At 45.8% G+C, this 14,597-nt stretch overlaps 1 protein-coding gene across 1 annotated transcript in view; it reads left to right on the forward strand.

Annotated features, from left to right (window-relative positions):
- SLC22A1 (solute carrier family 22 member 1) overlaps window positions 1-12,033 on the forward strand; it is a 32,783-nt gene extending 20,750 nt beyond the window's left edge. The window contains exons 7-11 of the mRNA XM_057739128.1: window positions 784-998; window positions 5,169-5,277; window positions 8,201-8,313; window positions 9,436-9,535; window positions 11,836-12,033. Coding sequence (XP_057595111.1) covers window positions 784-998; window positions 5,169-5,277; window positions 8,201-8,313; window positions 9,436-9,535; window positions 11,836-11,944 — 646 coding nt within the window. The 3' untranslated portion in view covers window positions 11,945-12,033. The remainder of the gene's footprint in view (window positions 1-783; window positions 999-5,168; window positions 5,278-8,200; window positions 8,314-9,435; window positions 9,536-11,835) is intronic.
- Window positions 12,034-14,597: the final 2,564 nt, after the last annotated feature.

The raw sequence follows: 14,597 nt of genomic DNA on the forward strand, positions 1-14,597 counted from the left end.
TGGAGTGACTGAGCTGGTCCCCATCGGTCTGTGCCATTTTCTGTAATGTCACTGTTCTTTCCTCGAATCTGGATGAAGGGGTCGTGCAGTGGGATGTGGGGTAAAGAGAGTAAGGGAATAACGCTCATTAAGGATGTTATGATGTGTGGCGGGAGGACCACTGTGGAGTTGGAAAGACGTGGCCGACTTCTCCACCCCGTTGTGCTCTGGATCCTTGCCCTTGGAAAGACAACAGTGGCAGCAATAAAATCTCCTCTTCACCAAGTGCCCGCTATGTGCCAGCAACTGAGCACTTTTTGTCCATTACCTCGGTGAATTCTCAAGACAAACCAAATTCACAGCTGAAGGAATTGAGGCACAGAGGTTAGTTAATTACTAAGACCACACAGCTCACACAGCTTTCTGATTCCTGCAACTGCTCACTTGCCACTGCCTTCTCCTGCCCTTCCCCTTGGAGGCATCCGATGCCGTAGGGCACGTGCAGTGCTCAGAGCAGGGCCAGCACCTAGGTGCACAGTAAGTGGTAGCGACCGTCCTTTGCCATCTCTCAGAAACATGGACCTATCCTGTAAGTCACACTCTCACATAAATCGTGAAAGGAGCATCTCATCGAGGGCCCCTCCAGGGCACCTTTCTTGATTTTGACCCCCCCCCCCCCTTTTTCATATTGCTCTAGAACATTCTACACCCAGCTCACAGGGTCCTTTATCCTCCTGGCCAGAATCTTAAATCTCACCTCTTCTGAGGAGCTTGCCTTTGACCTGGCCTCTCCTCCCTGCCCAGGTTCACCAGCTCTGTGCTCTACCAAGGCCTTATCATGCACATGGGCGCCACCGGCGGGAACCTCTATCTGGACTTCTTCTACTCTGCTCTGGTCGAATTCCCCGCAGCCTTCATCATCCTCGTCACCATCGACCGCTTCGGCCGCCTCTACCCGCTGGCAGGGTCCAATCTGGGGGCGGGGGCAGCCTGCTTCCTCATGATCTTTATCTCACATGGTGAGTGATCCTCTTTCCTCATCTTCCAGGTCGTTGAATTGTGGGAATAGTATGTGAATTCTTTCATAAGCCTCTGGAACAGGAACAAAGGCAAGGTGTTACCTGGGTCTAGAATTATTTTTTAAAAAATTTAAATTGAGGTATAACATATGTACAATGAGCCCATTGCAAGTGTTCAAACCAATGAGTTTTTTTTCTTTTTTAAGCTCTTTATTGGAATATAATTGCTTTACACTCTTGTACCAGCTTATAAGGCACACCAAAGTGAATCAGCTGTATTTATACATATATCCCCATATCCCCTCCCTCCCACCTTTCCCTCCCACCCTCCCTGTCCTGGTCCTCTAAGGCATCACCCATCATTGAGTTGATCTCCCTTTTTTTATACAGCAACTTCCCACTATCTATCTATTTTACAGTTGGTAGTGTATGTATGTCTATGCTACTCTCTCACTTCGTCCCAGCTTCCCCTTTGCCCCCCCCCGCCCCCCAACCCCATGTCCTCCAGCCCATTCTCTGCATCTGCATCTTTATTCTTGCCCTGTCACTGGGTTCATCAGTACCATTTTTTTAGATTCCATATATAAGAGTTAGCATACAGTATTTGTTTTTCTCTTTCTGGCTTACTTCACTCTGTATGACAGACTCTAGGTCTACCCACCTCATTACATATAGCTCCATTTCATTCCTTTTTATGGCTGAGTAATATTCGATTGTATATATGTGCCACATCTTCTTTATCCATTCATCTGTTGATGGGCATGTAGGTTGCTTCCATGTCCAGGCTATTGTAAATAGTGCTGCAGTGAACATTATGGTACATGTTTCTTTTTGGATTATGGTTTTCTCTGGGTATATGCCCAGTAGTGGTATTACTGGGTCATGTGGTAGTTCTATTTTTAGTGTTTTAAGGAACCTCCAAACTGTTTTCCACAGTAAGCCAAGGAGTTTTTACATGTCTTATGCCAGGGCACCACGACCTACACAAAGAACATTTTCAATGCCTTGGAAGGTTTCCTCACCTCCTTGACCATCACTGTTCAGCACCCCGGCCCAGGTCATCTCTACTTTGGTCTCTGTCACTGCAGATTAATGTTGACTGTTCTTTTTTTTAAATTACTGTTCTTTTTTTTTAATTTTTAAATAATTAAATAATTAATTAATTGGCTGCATTGGGTCTTCATTGCTGTGCGCAGGCTTTTTCTAGTTGCAGTGAATGGGGGCTACTCTTCATTGCAGTGCTGAGGCTTCTTATTGCAGTGGCTTCTCTTGTTGCGGAGCAGGGGTCTAGGCGTGTGGGCTTCAGTAGTTGTGGCACATGGGCTTAATAGTTGTGGCTTGCAGGCTCTAGAGCACAGGCTCAGTAGTTGTGACACACAGGCTTAGTTGCTCCACAGCATGTGGGATCTTCCTGGACCGGGGTTTGAACCCATGTCCCCTGCATTGGCAGGTGGATTCTTACCACTGTGCCACCAGGGAAGTCCCTAATGTTGACTGTTCTTGAACATACAAATGGAACCATACCACATGTACTCTTTGTATTGCCTCACTTCATTCACTCATCGTTATGTCTGCAAGTTTCATCCACGTTGTCACATGAGGGTGTAGTTTGTACTGCTTTTTCATTATCATGCAGCATCCCATTGTATGAATACCCCACTATGTATCCACACCACTGTTGATTGACTCTTGTATGGCCTCCAGTGTCTGCCTATTGGGATTAAGGCTGCAGTGAACAGTCTGGTACATCTTTTCATAGACACCCATTTCCCTTGCTGGGTAGAGGAGGGGCATATGTTAGTTTTAGTAGATACAGCCAGACAGCTTTCCAAAATGCCTGGACCAATTTGCACTCCCACCGTGATGCGTGAGCTTTGTAGTGGCCCTGCATCCTCACCAACACTTGGTATTGTTAGTCTTTCTAACACCAGCCATTTTGGTACCCATGTGCTTTAGTCCAAAATTCTTAGCAATCCAAGATAAGCCAAACCAGAATCATTTAGGCAGTTTAACCTGAGTAAATAAATGGCCTTTCTCATTTGTTACTTTTGGAAATGTTAAAAACATACAAAGACGGATTTGCTATTTTCTCAATTTTTATTGCTTGTACTCTGCACTTGTTGGTTCAATGAGTTGTTTTCGCAGCTTTTAGGGCAGGATATTATGGGAAACATCCTGTAAAATCTGTATTCTCAAGAACCAGGCTCTGCAGATCAGGCTGAAAATTTAAAGAGGTGGAAAAAGATAACTCAAGTTTGCTTCTCCCTCTTTTTGTGGAGAGAGAACAGAGAAGGCAGGGAAAGAGGCAGAGTGCATCGAAAATCGATTTTACCCATTTTCTCCCTATCTCCCTTTTTCTAGAATCCTGGTTAAATGGAATGAATGGGCAGTTTTTTTGTTGTTTTGTATTATTTTGTTTTTGGTAACAGTGTGGAGTGCTGTGAGGAAGCCTGAGGTTTGATTATCACCTGGAGGAAGCTGAGACATCACCCCCTCTGTCCTGCATCCCCCAGGACCCTCCTCCCAGCTCCCACCCTCTCCACTTAGTCTTCATCACATTAGATGATAAGCCTTCATCCCCTGCTTCAGAAACTACTTCAAGAACCTTCTATGTACTTGATGTAGGAGGCATCTCGGCCCTAGGATGTCAGCTGTGAGCAAAGCAGAGGAAGTTTCAGCTTAATGGAGCTTTTAACTTCTAGAGGGAAAAGAGAGGGAGGAAGAGGGATGAGATGTTAATTGTTTGTATGGTGGTCAAGGGTGACCTTAGGAGACCTGAATGAAGGGGAGATGAGCCCTGTAAACATCTGGAGAAGGAGCTTTCCAGGCAGGGAAACGGCAAATGCTAGGACCCTGAGGATGGAAAGAGCTGGACCCTCGTGACTGGACTGGGCTAGTAGGGGTGAGGACAGCCAGAGTGAGGACAGGAGTTAGCAGGAGATACCAGCATGGATTTTATCCCAAGCGTGGCAGGAAACCACTGGTGGCTCTGCTCAGGGCAGCCACTCAACAGGACTGCAGTTCTAACCCAGACTTCTGACTGCTGAGGAGAGTGGCCTGGGGCCTGGAGGAGCCAGGGTGGTTCTCTGAGGGCAGGGATGCTATGCATGTCCAGTAGAGCTTCTCTCCAAACCCATCAAAGACTGCAGAATTTGTGACCAAGCCCCCACCACCCCAGGTGTCTGAGTGAACTCCCTCGTCTTTTATCTTTTGGGAGCTGGGAGGTGTGGTCCTTAACTAAAGGCCCGGCTTGGGTTCTCTGGCAGCTGAGACCCGGAGAGATTGTGCTGGCCCCTGGCGAGCTCAGTCCTGTGGCCACAGAGTCTGCTGTCCTGGGAGCCTCACGCTGGCCGAGTGAAGGGAGCATCTTCCATGAGTAGCCGGCTCATGGGGACAGGGGTCAAGATGACACACTGTGTGTGACCCCAGAGGCTTTGTTAGTGAGCTGGCCTGTCTCAGGAGCCACTGACAGTTTAGTGTTTGGGTAAACACCTAATGTCCAGGTGAAGCGGGTTATGTTGCCTATGCTGTGACGACTTTCCAGGAAGGAGAGGGCTTCCTGTACCTCCAGGTAATCAAGAACCCAGAGCAGTCTGCTGGGAGGAGACGAGGGTTCACTGCCCTCATACTCACTCTTTCAGACTATTATGAAAGATGTTTTGGTTAAAAACTGTGTTGGGGAATAAGCACTAGATAGAAGATGAGAAATCTGGTCTACCAGCTCGAGGACTTCTGCCCGAGGGAACCACGTTGTTGAGGACCTATCATGTTTCAGGCACCGTGCCCTCGTGGACACTATGGCACAGTAATTAAAAAGCCAACACCTGTGGAGTGGTCATGATGCACGTTTGACATGTGTTATCTCTACATCTCACAACAACCTGTAAGTTGGATTCAATTATTCCCATTTTACAGCCAAGGAGACTGAGGCATGAAGAAACAAATCATTTGCCAGGTCACACCACTGATGGGAAGCAGAGCTGAGATTCAAAAAACACATTCTTTCTTCTGCACAGCAGAGCTTTCCCTCATGTGTCATCAAGTCCCCAAATATTTCAAGACTCAGTTTACTTCTCCACAAATGGGAGGGTCAGATAAGGCGATTTCTCCTGGCAGCTCCGTGGGCACAGCCCTCACTTGCGCTCTGTGCCCTGCGTGTTTCCTCTCCAGATCTTCACTGGCTGACTATTGTGGTAGCTTGCGTTGGCCGAATGGGAATCACCATTGTGTTCCAGATGGTGTGCCTGGTGAATGCTGAGCTGTTCCCTACCTTCATCAGGTGAGTGCACGGTGGTGGGGGCGGGGTGGACCAGCCAGGCTCAGTGAGGAAGGGACCACCATGAAGAGGAAAGGACCGTCTTTCATCTTTCATTTTTATGCCCAAGGGTGGATGGTTTGACATTGAGATGAGGACCAGGCATCAAAGGCAGCACCCTCACCTAATTTGGTAGAGAAAGTGAATGGGACAGGTTCAATGGTCTAAGGGTTGCATTGTGCCCTGTCCGCAGGGCAAGCACAAGAGAAAAGACATCTGGCACAGAGGAGAGAGCCCTGCACAGGGCATGGCAGGCTGAGGTTCAACCCTGCCCTTAGTGCTGAACAGTTGTCTAAATTTCCACAGCTCCACTGACACCTCTGGACATAACTTATTTAAGAGCAGTTCATATTTGTACAGTGACATACAGAGCATCGCCATACATGGGATGCAGGTCAGCCTATAGAATCATTGTCGTCCCCATTTTACACACGAGGAAGCTGAGATTTACAAAGGGAAAGAGACCTTCCCAGAGTCACAGAACTAGAAAGTGGCAGGGCCAGGGCAAGAACCTGCTTCCTTCCTTCTTTCTTTCCCCCTTCCTTCCTTCCCTCCTTCCTTCCTTCCCTCCTTCCTTCCTTCCCTCCTTCCTTCCTTCCCTCCTTCCTTCCTTTCTTTCTCTTTCTCTCTCCACTCTCTCTCTTCCTCCCCCCCTCCCTCACATCCTTCCTCCCTTCCTCCCTTTCTTTCTTTCTTCTTTTGAAGTATAGTTGATTTACAATGTTGGGTTAATTTCTGCTGTACAGCACAGTGATTCAGTTTTATATATTATATATATATATATATATATATATACACACATTCTTTTTCATATTCCTTTCTATTATGGTTTATCACAGGATATTGAATATAATTCCCTGTGCTATACAGTAGGACCTTGTTGTTTATCCATTCTCTATATAACAGTTTGCATCTGCTAACTCCAAACTCTCAACCCATCCCTCTCCCACCCACCTCCCCCTTGGCAACCAAGAACCCACTTCTTCCTGACCTTGAAGCTGACGCTTTCCTGGCAATGACACAATACTCTCTAAACACAGCAACAGGTCTAGAAGACTCCTTGTTTAACGTCAGGTTTATCGAAGTAGAATTCTCTTAGAGCAAAATTCACCCTGAAAGGTACAGTTTGATGACTTTTGATTATATTCGTTTCACCACCACCACAATCAATGTAATACAGAGACATTTCCATCACTTCCAAATGCTTCCTCCTATCCCTTTGTGGTCCATCTTCTCCCTGTCCCAGCTCCAGCACCTGGAAACCACTGATCTGATTTCTCTCCATATGGTTTTGCCTTTTCCAGAATGTTACGTAAATGAAATAACCTGGGGTGTAGGCTTTTGTGTTCGGCTTCTTTCATTTGGCATCACGGGACCCATCCATGCTATGGCGTGTATCAATGCTTCGTTCCTTCTTATTGCTGAGTAGTGCTCCCGTGAGTGGAAGATGTACCATGATGTGTTTGTTCATTTCCCAGTTCATGGAGGTTTGGACTCTTTACAGTTTGGGATGATTACAATATCGCTGCCAACAAACATTCATGTACGGGTCTTTGAGTGGACATATGTCTTCATTTCTCTTGGGTAAAATCTTAGGACTGGGTCATACGGCAGATGTGTGTTTAAATTTATGTGAAACTGTCAAAATGTTTTTCAAAGTGGCCACACCATTGTCTATTCCACCAGCTGTGTGGGAGAGAGCTGGTTGCTCTACAACTTCATTCATCCTTGGTGTCGTCAGCTTTTAAAAAAATGTTTAAGTCATTCTTGGAGATGGTGGTATTTTGTGACTTTGTTTACATTGTCCTAATTACTAATAACTTTGAGTGTCTTTGCATATGCTTATTACTCTGTATCTTAGAAGACAGTTTATTTTTTGTTTTTATTTTTTTATTATTTATTTATTTATTTATTGGCTGCATTGGGTCTTCGTTGCTGCATGCATGCTTTCTCTAGTTGCGCTGAGGGCTACTCTTCCTTGCGAAGTTTGTGGAGGGTGCGAGCGGGAGCTACTCTTCATTGCGGTGTGCAGGCTTCTCATTGTGGTGGCTTCTCTTGTTGGGGAACACGGGCTCTAGGTTCATGGGCTTCAGTAGTTGTGGCACGTAGGCTCAATAGTTGTGGTTCACGGGCTCTAGAGCGCAGGCTCAGTAGTTGTGTCTCATGGGCTTAGTTGCTCCGTGGCATGTGGGATCTTCCTGGACCAGGGCTTGAACCCTTGTCCCCTGCATTGGCAGGCGGATTCGTAACCACTGTGCCACCAGGGAAGTCCTTATCCTCTATTTCTTAATAGCCTCTCTTTATCTCTGTGTGAAAGAAAAAACCAACTACACCAACCAATTCTCCAAATCTCCAAACAATTGTTACAATCCAATTCTGATATTAACTACCTGGAATTCGTGCAAACCCCACAGGTTAAGGGCTTAGTCCCACAAGTCTGCCCCCACTTCAGATGCCAGTTGCAAGCCCCACATAGTCCCCCTATACTTCTGACCACTGGCTATAAACCAGGTTCCCAGGACCCCCTCCTTGAGTGCAATAATTTGCTATAATGGCTCACAGACCTCAGGGAAGGAAGCACTTACTTACAGTTACTGGTTTATTAAAAAGGATATAAACAGACAGCCAGATGAAGAGGTACACAGAGCAAGGTGTGGAAGTACCCTGAGCACAGGAGCTTCTGTCCTTTTGGAGCTGGGGTGTGCCACCCTGTCAGCACTTTATCTACGTGAGATTGATTCAATCATCAGTGATTAACTCCATCTCCAACCCCTCTCTCCTTCCTGGAGGTTGGGGAATGGGTGGTGTGTTTGCTTTAGAACAAGTTTATCTTTTGGAAAATTGATTCACTGAAGTGTCATCTTTTTTATTCTCTGCGTTTTATCAGGAACCTTGGAGTGATGGTGTGCTCCTCCCTGTGTGATTTGGGCGGGATCATCACCCCCTTCCTGGTCTTCAGGCTGATGGAGGTTTGGCATGGCTTGCCGCTCATTTTGTTTGGTAAGGCTTCATGAAACGTTTATTATTCCTTCTTTGCACCCCAGTGTGGATACTCAATAACTATTTGATGAGCGAACAATATCCCCCGGCAAATATATAGAAGAGAAGGATGGTACCTGCTCTTTCATTGTCTCCTGGTCTCTGTCTTGCTTCACGGGCAAGAAAAGATGTAGTTCCTAGAAGGCGGGTCAGAGATTTATACCCTAGGGCTCTGGAGTCCAGTAGTTCATTCTACAGTATAGAATTAGAGAGAACTTTTGACATAGCCTCCTGCTTTCTTGTGAATTTGACTCTCCGTTTTTGTGCATTTAACATGTAATGGCTAGAGGTCTGAAGATGCTAAATTATCACCCCTCTTCTGCTTCCAGATCTTAATAATTAAGAATAGACACAAGGGGCAAAGGGGAGTCAAAGTTTAGTACCAGCTTTGGTACTGATTATGTTGAATTAGAGAAGGAGGGGTCTCTTCCACCTCTCCCCAAACCTACCACTTGGTGGGGGGTAAAACGGCTGCCCATGTGCAGAGAATTGCCCTGCCTGGGCTCAGGTGAACCCACAAGGGAGGGTGAGGGGGGAGAGAGGCCCACACTGCCCACATACACATCACCTAGGCGCCGTCTCATATACATGTATAGTAACATAGTATATAGTAACTATAATCCACATATTATAGTGTACATAAACATTACAGTTATATGTAAACTAAATATTACATAATACACCATATTATTATATAATATATTGTTTTATATATAATATATATTATAGTTGCTATTATACAGATTATAGTTACTATACATAAATACTATGCATAGTAACTAGTCAGAATTGAGTTTCATATTGTTCTTGAGGTACCTGAATCAATAAATCCCCCTAATACTTAAACATCAGTTACTATAGAACTTTATATGTATGTGGAAGTAGAACGAAGGCAGTATTCCCTTTTCTTACTCTGCCATTTCCCCAGTCATACTATTGCTTTAATTTTCTAGATGTTCCCGACTTTTTAAAAATGACCCTCACCCATGTGTTACCTAGGCATCTCTTTAGCTAGCTGTCATCACCTCTAAATGGTATTGACCATGCTCTAATGGCTGCATGTGAACCCTGTCTCATTTGAAGCGGCTTTGGGGCTGGTTGCTGGGGGAATGGCGCTACTTCTTCCAGAGACCAAGGGGGTCGCTTTGCCAGAGACCATCGAGGACGCAGAGAACCTGCGGAGGTGAGCCCTGGGCCCTGGGGAACCATGGGGTGCATGTTAGATCTGCCCTCCCGCATCATGAACACTCTCCGTTTCCTCTCTCTTAAAGGTTTAGGAGAGCTTTACAGGTATTGTACAGCCTTTTATTATCCCCAGAGCTGCTACAGAGAGAAACACAACACAATGACCATTGGTTTAAAAAGGAAAGCAGGGGGAGGACGAATGTGCGTTTTTGGTTGACGGTCCTCTGGTCTAAATTCTGAGATGGAAAGATTTGTCTGTGATGCTGCCCATACAGAGCACCAAGATCCCCAGATCACGCCCCGAGTGAGTAGCTCTGAGCTGGGAGCTGTTTTTAAATCAATCTTCTGTTTTTTTAGCGATTGTTGGTTCAGATTCCTTACTGACTTTCTTCACAGAGAATGACTTAAAACCTTCACTCCTGTGTTGGGGACAAGTACTTCAATGGAGTCCCAGGTCCTACTCTTAAAGCCATAAAAAGGGAAAGGAAGAAAGACAAAGCGTTTGATGATGTGGTCGTTACAGGCTCGGTTCTCTGGATTCCACAGTAAAGACACATGTGTCCCTGGGAAGTGGAGAGACTAGACTCTGTGGAGTCACTAAGGTCTGGGTTCAGCCCAGGGGTGGTCACCTACTTGGCCATGTGACTTTGGGAATGTCACTGAACCCTATACATTTCCTTTCCTTGCCTGAAAAATAGCCACAATAATACTTAGTTGAGAGAGTTGTTGTGAAAATTCAATGAGATAGAGTAGATGACAGCGACTAATCCATTGTCTGGCAGACAGTGGGTGTTCAATGCATCTTAGATTCTCTCCATGCTTCTTGCATATGGTGTGATTTCCTCATTGACTCTCAGACTGAGTATGCAGAAGAATCACAAAAGGAGCTTGCTGACATGCAGATTCCTGGGCCTTCTAAGTTTCTGACTTGGTAAATGAATGGGGGATCCCACGAGCTTGTGCTCCTGATGATGATGCCCATTCAGGACCTCTGTGCACCGCACTTGGAGAAATTCTGCATTTCTCAGTACTGATAAGGGACAAACACCCTATTTTATTATTTTTGTTTGTTTTGTTTGTTTGTTTGTTTGTTTTTGGCCACGCGGTCTTTGGGGTCTTAGTTCCCTGACCAGGGATGGAACCTGTGCCCCTGCCGTGGAAGTGTGGAATCTTAACCACTGGACCACCGGGGACGTCCCCTAACACCCTATTTTTAACTGTGAACACATTTTGTAGTTGCTGACAATATGCTTCTTTTTGGTCCCAAGTGGTAGACGTGTATAGCTAAGGTTGACTACCTGATTTTGACATGTTTCATTGTAATTTGTTAATAGGCACTTTGTCATCTTTTAAGATGTTGTGTTTCTCCCTTCACTCCCTGGTCATAGCCATTCCTGCCCTGCCTCCCAGGGGAGGCCAGGGGCTTCTGCTCTGAGTCCCACACCTCCCTGTACATCCTCTGTTCTTAATAATGCCCTTCACATTATTGGTTATACAAGGGATGTATAACCATCCCTTATTTCATTCTCTGTCTTCTCCACTATGCTAATTCCATAAATGGATCATTTCAATGACACCTACTTTCCAGGAAGCAAGGTCAGGGAATGGGAGGAGCCGTAGCTTAGCTAGTGAAGGGCTCACGGTGTGCTTCACTGAGTTTCAGGTGCCTTCTCACCCCATCCTCTCAAAATGTTACAGGGCAGCTACTGCTGTTAGCATACCCATTCTCATATCCAGTCTACAGATGAAGGAAGTAATGACAGGTATCCCCAAAGCCCCCAGCTTCAAAATGGAACGTTGACTGTCAGATGATGGAGTGAGGCAGCAACACAATAGATGTTCTACATGAAGGGTCGGCAAACTCTGTAAAGTGCCAGGGAGTAAATATTTCTGGCTTTGAGGCCACAGAGTCACCATCCTCAGTTCCATCTTTTCAGCAGAAAGCAGCCACAGACAGTACACAAACAAATGAGCGTGACTGAGTTCCAGCAGTTTTATTTACGGGATGAAATTTATTAGTTTCATCTAATTTTCAAGTCAAGAAATAATATTTTAACTTTGATTTTTAATAATTATTTAAAAATGTAAGAAGCTCTTCTTAACGCACAGGCCATAGCAAAACAGGCAGAGAGCCAGAACCAGCCACTGTTGGTCTCTGCTAACCCTTCTCTTCTTCATCACTTGCTATTCTTGTTCTCACCTTTTCTTTTGAGACTTATTCCCAGGGTAAAACTTTGCAGCAGTTTCTTAATGAAGCCATTATGTATTTTAACTTAAAATTTTTTTTGGTTGCTACAGGAAAGCAAAGCCCAAAGAAAACAAGATTTACCTTCAGGTCCAAACATCAGAACTCAACTCACAGGCACTTGAGAGAGATGCTTCGCTGGGGACTGGGTGGCAGAGATGAGGACAGAGTTATCATCTGAAGAAACGCTCAGAAGCCCCGGACTCTTCCTCCCACTTACCTGCCCCCAAATCAACATGAATTCTAAAGAACACTAAATGTGCTTTCTTTTCTTTTCTTTTTTCTTTTTTCTTCTCTTCTTTTCTTTCTTTAATTAAGTCTCTCAAAGCCCTGGCTACCTTTTATCTACTTATCCTTTCCAGTGAGAGTTGTTGGTGGTTACCGGGTACTTAATTATATAAATTATTTGGAAAGTCTAATAGAATTTAAATACTGCTATAAAAGAGGCCTCTGTAACTGGTTGCCTAGAATAAGTATTGTTTTATTCACTCTCTGAAAGAAAATGTCTTTGTATTTGTAGGTACCTATGTTGACAAATGTATGTCAACATATAGATTTCTTGGAGGGCACTTGGTTTTTAAATACGGTGACTCTTCCAGCAAATTCTACCCCAGTCCTGCTTACACATGTGTGATGGCATAAAATATGCTCCTCATTCAAAGATCAGGAGTCCTCTGAGACTTTTTAGGGAAAATGTTTCTGCCACCTACATTCCAAGAGTACTTTATTCTATTTCACTCTTGCTTTTAGTTCTTGTTGGTGATTCTAGAAGGTGAACTCACGCCAACTATGGAATATCACAGTAAATGTGGCAAAAAGAGGAGTTCAGTTTACTGTGAGTTAGCAGTAACTGGTTCAAGAAGTGATTTCCTTACTAGAGTACACAAAAGCTTTATTTTAAAATTTCTTTGTGAGACAAACCACAGAGATGACCTAATGGGCACCCTTCAGAGTACATTGGGGGAAAAAATGTTCTAATGTGAATCAGAGGTGCTATCAAAGACACGTGGTCGTATTAGAAACACTTTCTGGCCAGTTTGGCTAAGCTGGGGGATGGCTTCGGGAAATCTTAGGATTTCAACCTGGGTGCCATCTCACCTTCCTTTGAGAATGGACATGGGCTGCTTGGAAACCTGAAACCATGACCCTGGCAAAAGCCAAACAAAACAAAAATGAAAAATCAACTATACTTCAATTAAAAAATGATAAATAACTAAATAACTAAAACAAAAACATATCTGGACCCTAGTGCTTCATTTCAGCTTCTCCTAAGCAAAGCCCTGACCCTGTCTCCTGTCTGTCTGACCATGGCAATTACACCCTTCACTGGTAACAAATATGTAAATTGCAGGCTTTGAATCGGTTTTTCAAACGTGTCTTAAAAATGCCCTCCCTAATCTTAGAATCCTTGGGCAAAACTTCTGAGGAAGCCTTTAGACAGAGGGGGTCATCGTTAGAAACAACAGACAAACCTCTGCCTTTCTGCTCAGAAGACATGTCTGGACAAACGAGACGCGTGGTTCCGGAGCAGAAGCAGGCCAGGCTTTACTTGAAAAGCACGAGGGTTTGAATCACAGTGCGCACAGTCTGAACAGTGGAGTGCGTGTCTGTGGACCCAGGAGCAGCGCCTGTGTGACAAGAGATGACGTCGGGCCCCCTCCCTTCCTGCCTTCCCTGTGTGGCTACGACGGAACCAAAGTCAATCCGCACAGAGGAGGGTGGAGGGCACAGATGGCAGGTGCATACTGCGAAAGCCCGGGATGTGTGACTCAGGCCTCAGAAGAAGCTTGTGGAAAGGGCGTGGCAGCCTGGGGTCCCGGCAGCTGTGAAGTCCTGTTCGCTCGGCAAACGCGGGCCGCGTGCCTGCTGTATGCGTCTGTCATCTTGGACTCTCAGAAGGACCCGAAGGCAGCTACGGGGTGTGCTGGGAACAGCGCCCACGTGGGGATTCTCAGTAGGAATGAAGCCTTTGTGAGGCCGTTTAGGTCATATTGTTAGACGTGGAGGAGCAGCACGGCCAGCCTTGTGAGTAAGGTTCGGGGGACTTGAGGGGCTCGAAAATCTCCTCCCCGATCCTGCCCCAGAATTTCCTTCAGTGCCTGGAACCCCACCTTTAAAGATTTCTCACTTCAGGTCTTGAAAGCCAGCCACTGAGATGGAGGAAGACAAGCAGTGGGGACAGGGCCACCTGCCAGATAGGAGCCCTGGAGTGGGGACAGGAGGGCGGGCGTGTGCCTGCAGAGGGCAGGTGACCGCAGGGCAGGAAATGCTCCCTCTCAGTCTCACTCCCTGGGGCCTGCTGTGCCCTGAAAGTGGCGGCCTTGTGTCACACAGGGCACCCGACCCTGGAATGAGCTGGATGTGACTCTCACACCTCCTCTACCATCTACTGATTTTATGGCCTCTTCCCAGCCTCCATGCCACCTGATTCCTGCATCTGCATCCTACAGGGGACCCGCTGGGCTCCAGCTGGAGAAAGAACTGAACCATCCGACCAGCTCAGTCCCTGCACCTGGTTGCTAAGGGCAATGTGTCCTATTGTCCACCCCACCTCTGCCTCCTCCCTGCAGGTGAAGGTTCAACGTCTGATGTTTTGAGATGTCACTGGAGCTCCCAGAGGGTGCATTAGTCTGGGTTAAATTTGCCTGTAACAGAAATCTCCAAAAGATTCTTTCTTTCTCATATTCAAGAAGTTCGGGGATGCCTACCCCGGTGCTAGTTGGTGGCTTGGCAACAGCCCAGGCGCTGTCAGAATGTCCAAGCAGTACATGATCTGTCTTTGCTCTTTCAAGCATTTTGTGTGCTAAACATTTTT

Source organism: Hippopotamus amphibius, chromosome 6 (genome assembly GCF_030028045.1).
Source record: "Hippopotamus amphibius kiboko isolate mHipAmp2 chromosome 6, mHipAmp2.hap2, whole genome shotgun sequence".
In the NCBI taxonomy this organism is placed as follows: Eukaryota; Metazoa; Chordata; class Mammalia; order Artiodactyla; family Hippopotamidae; genus Hippopotamus; species Hippopotamus amphibius.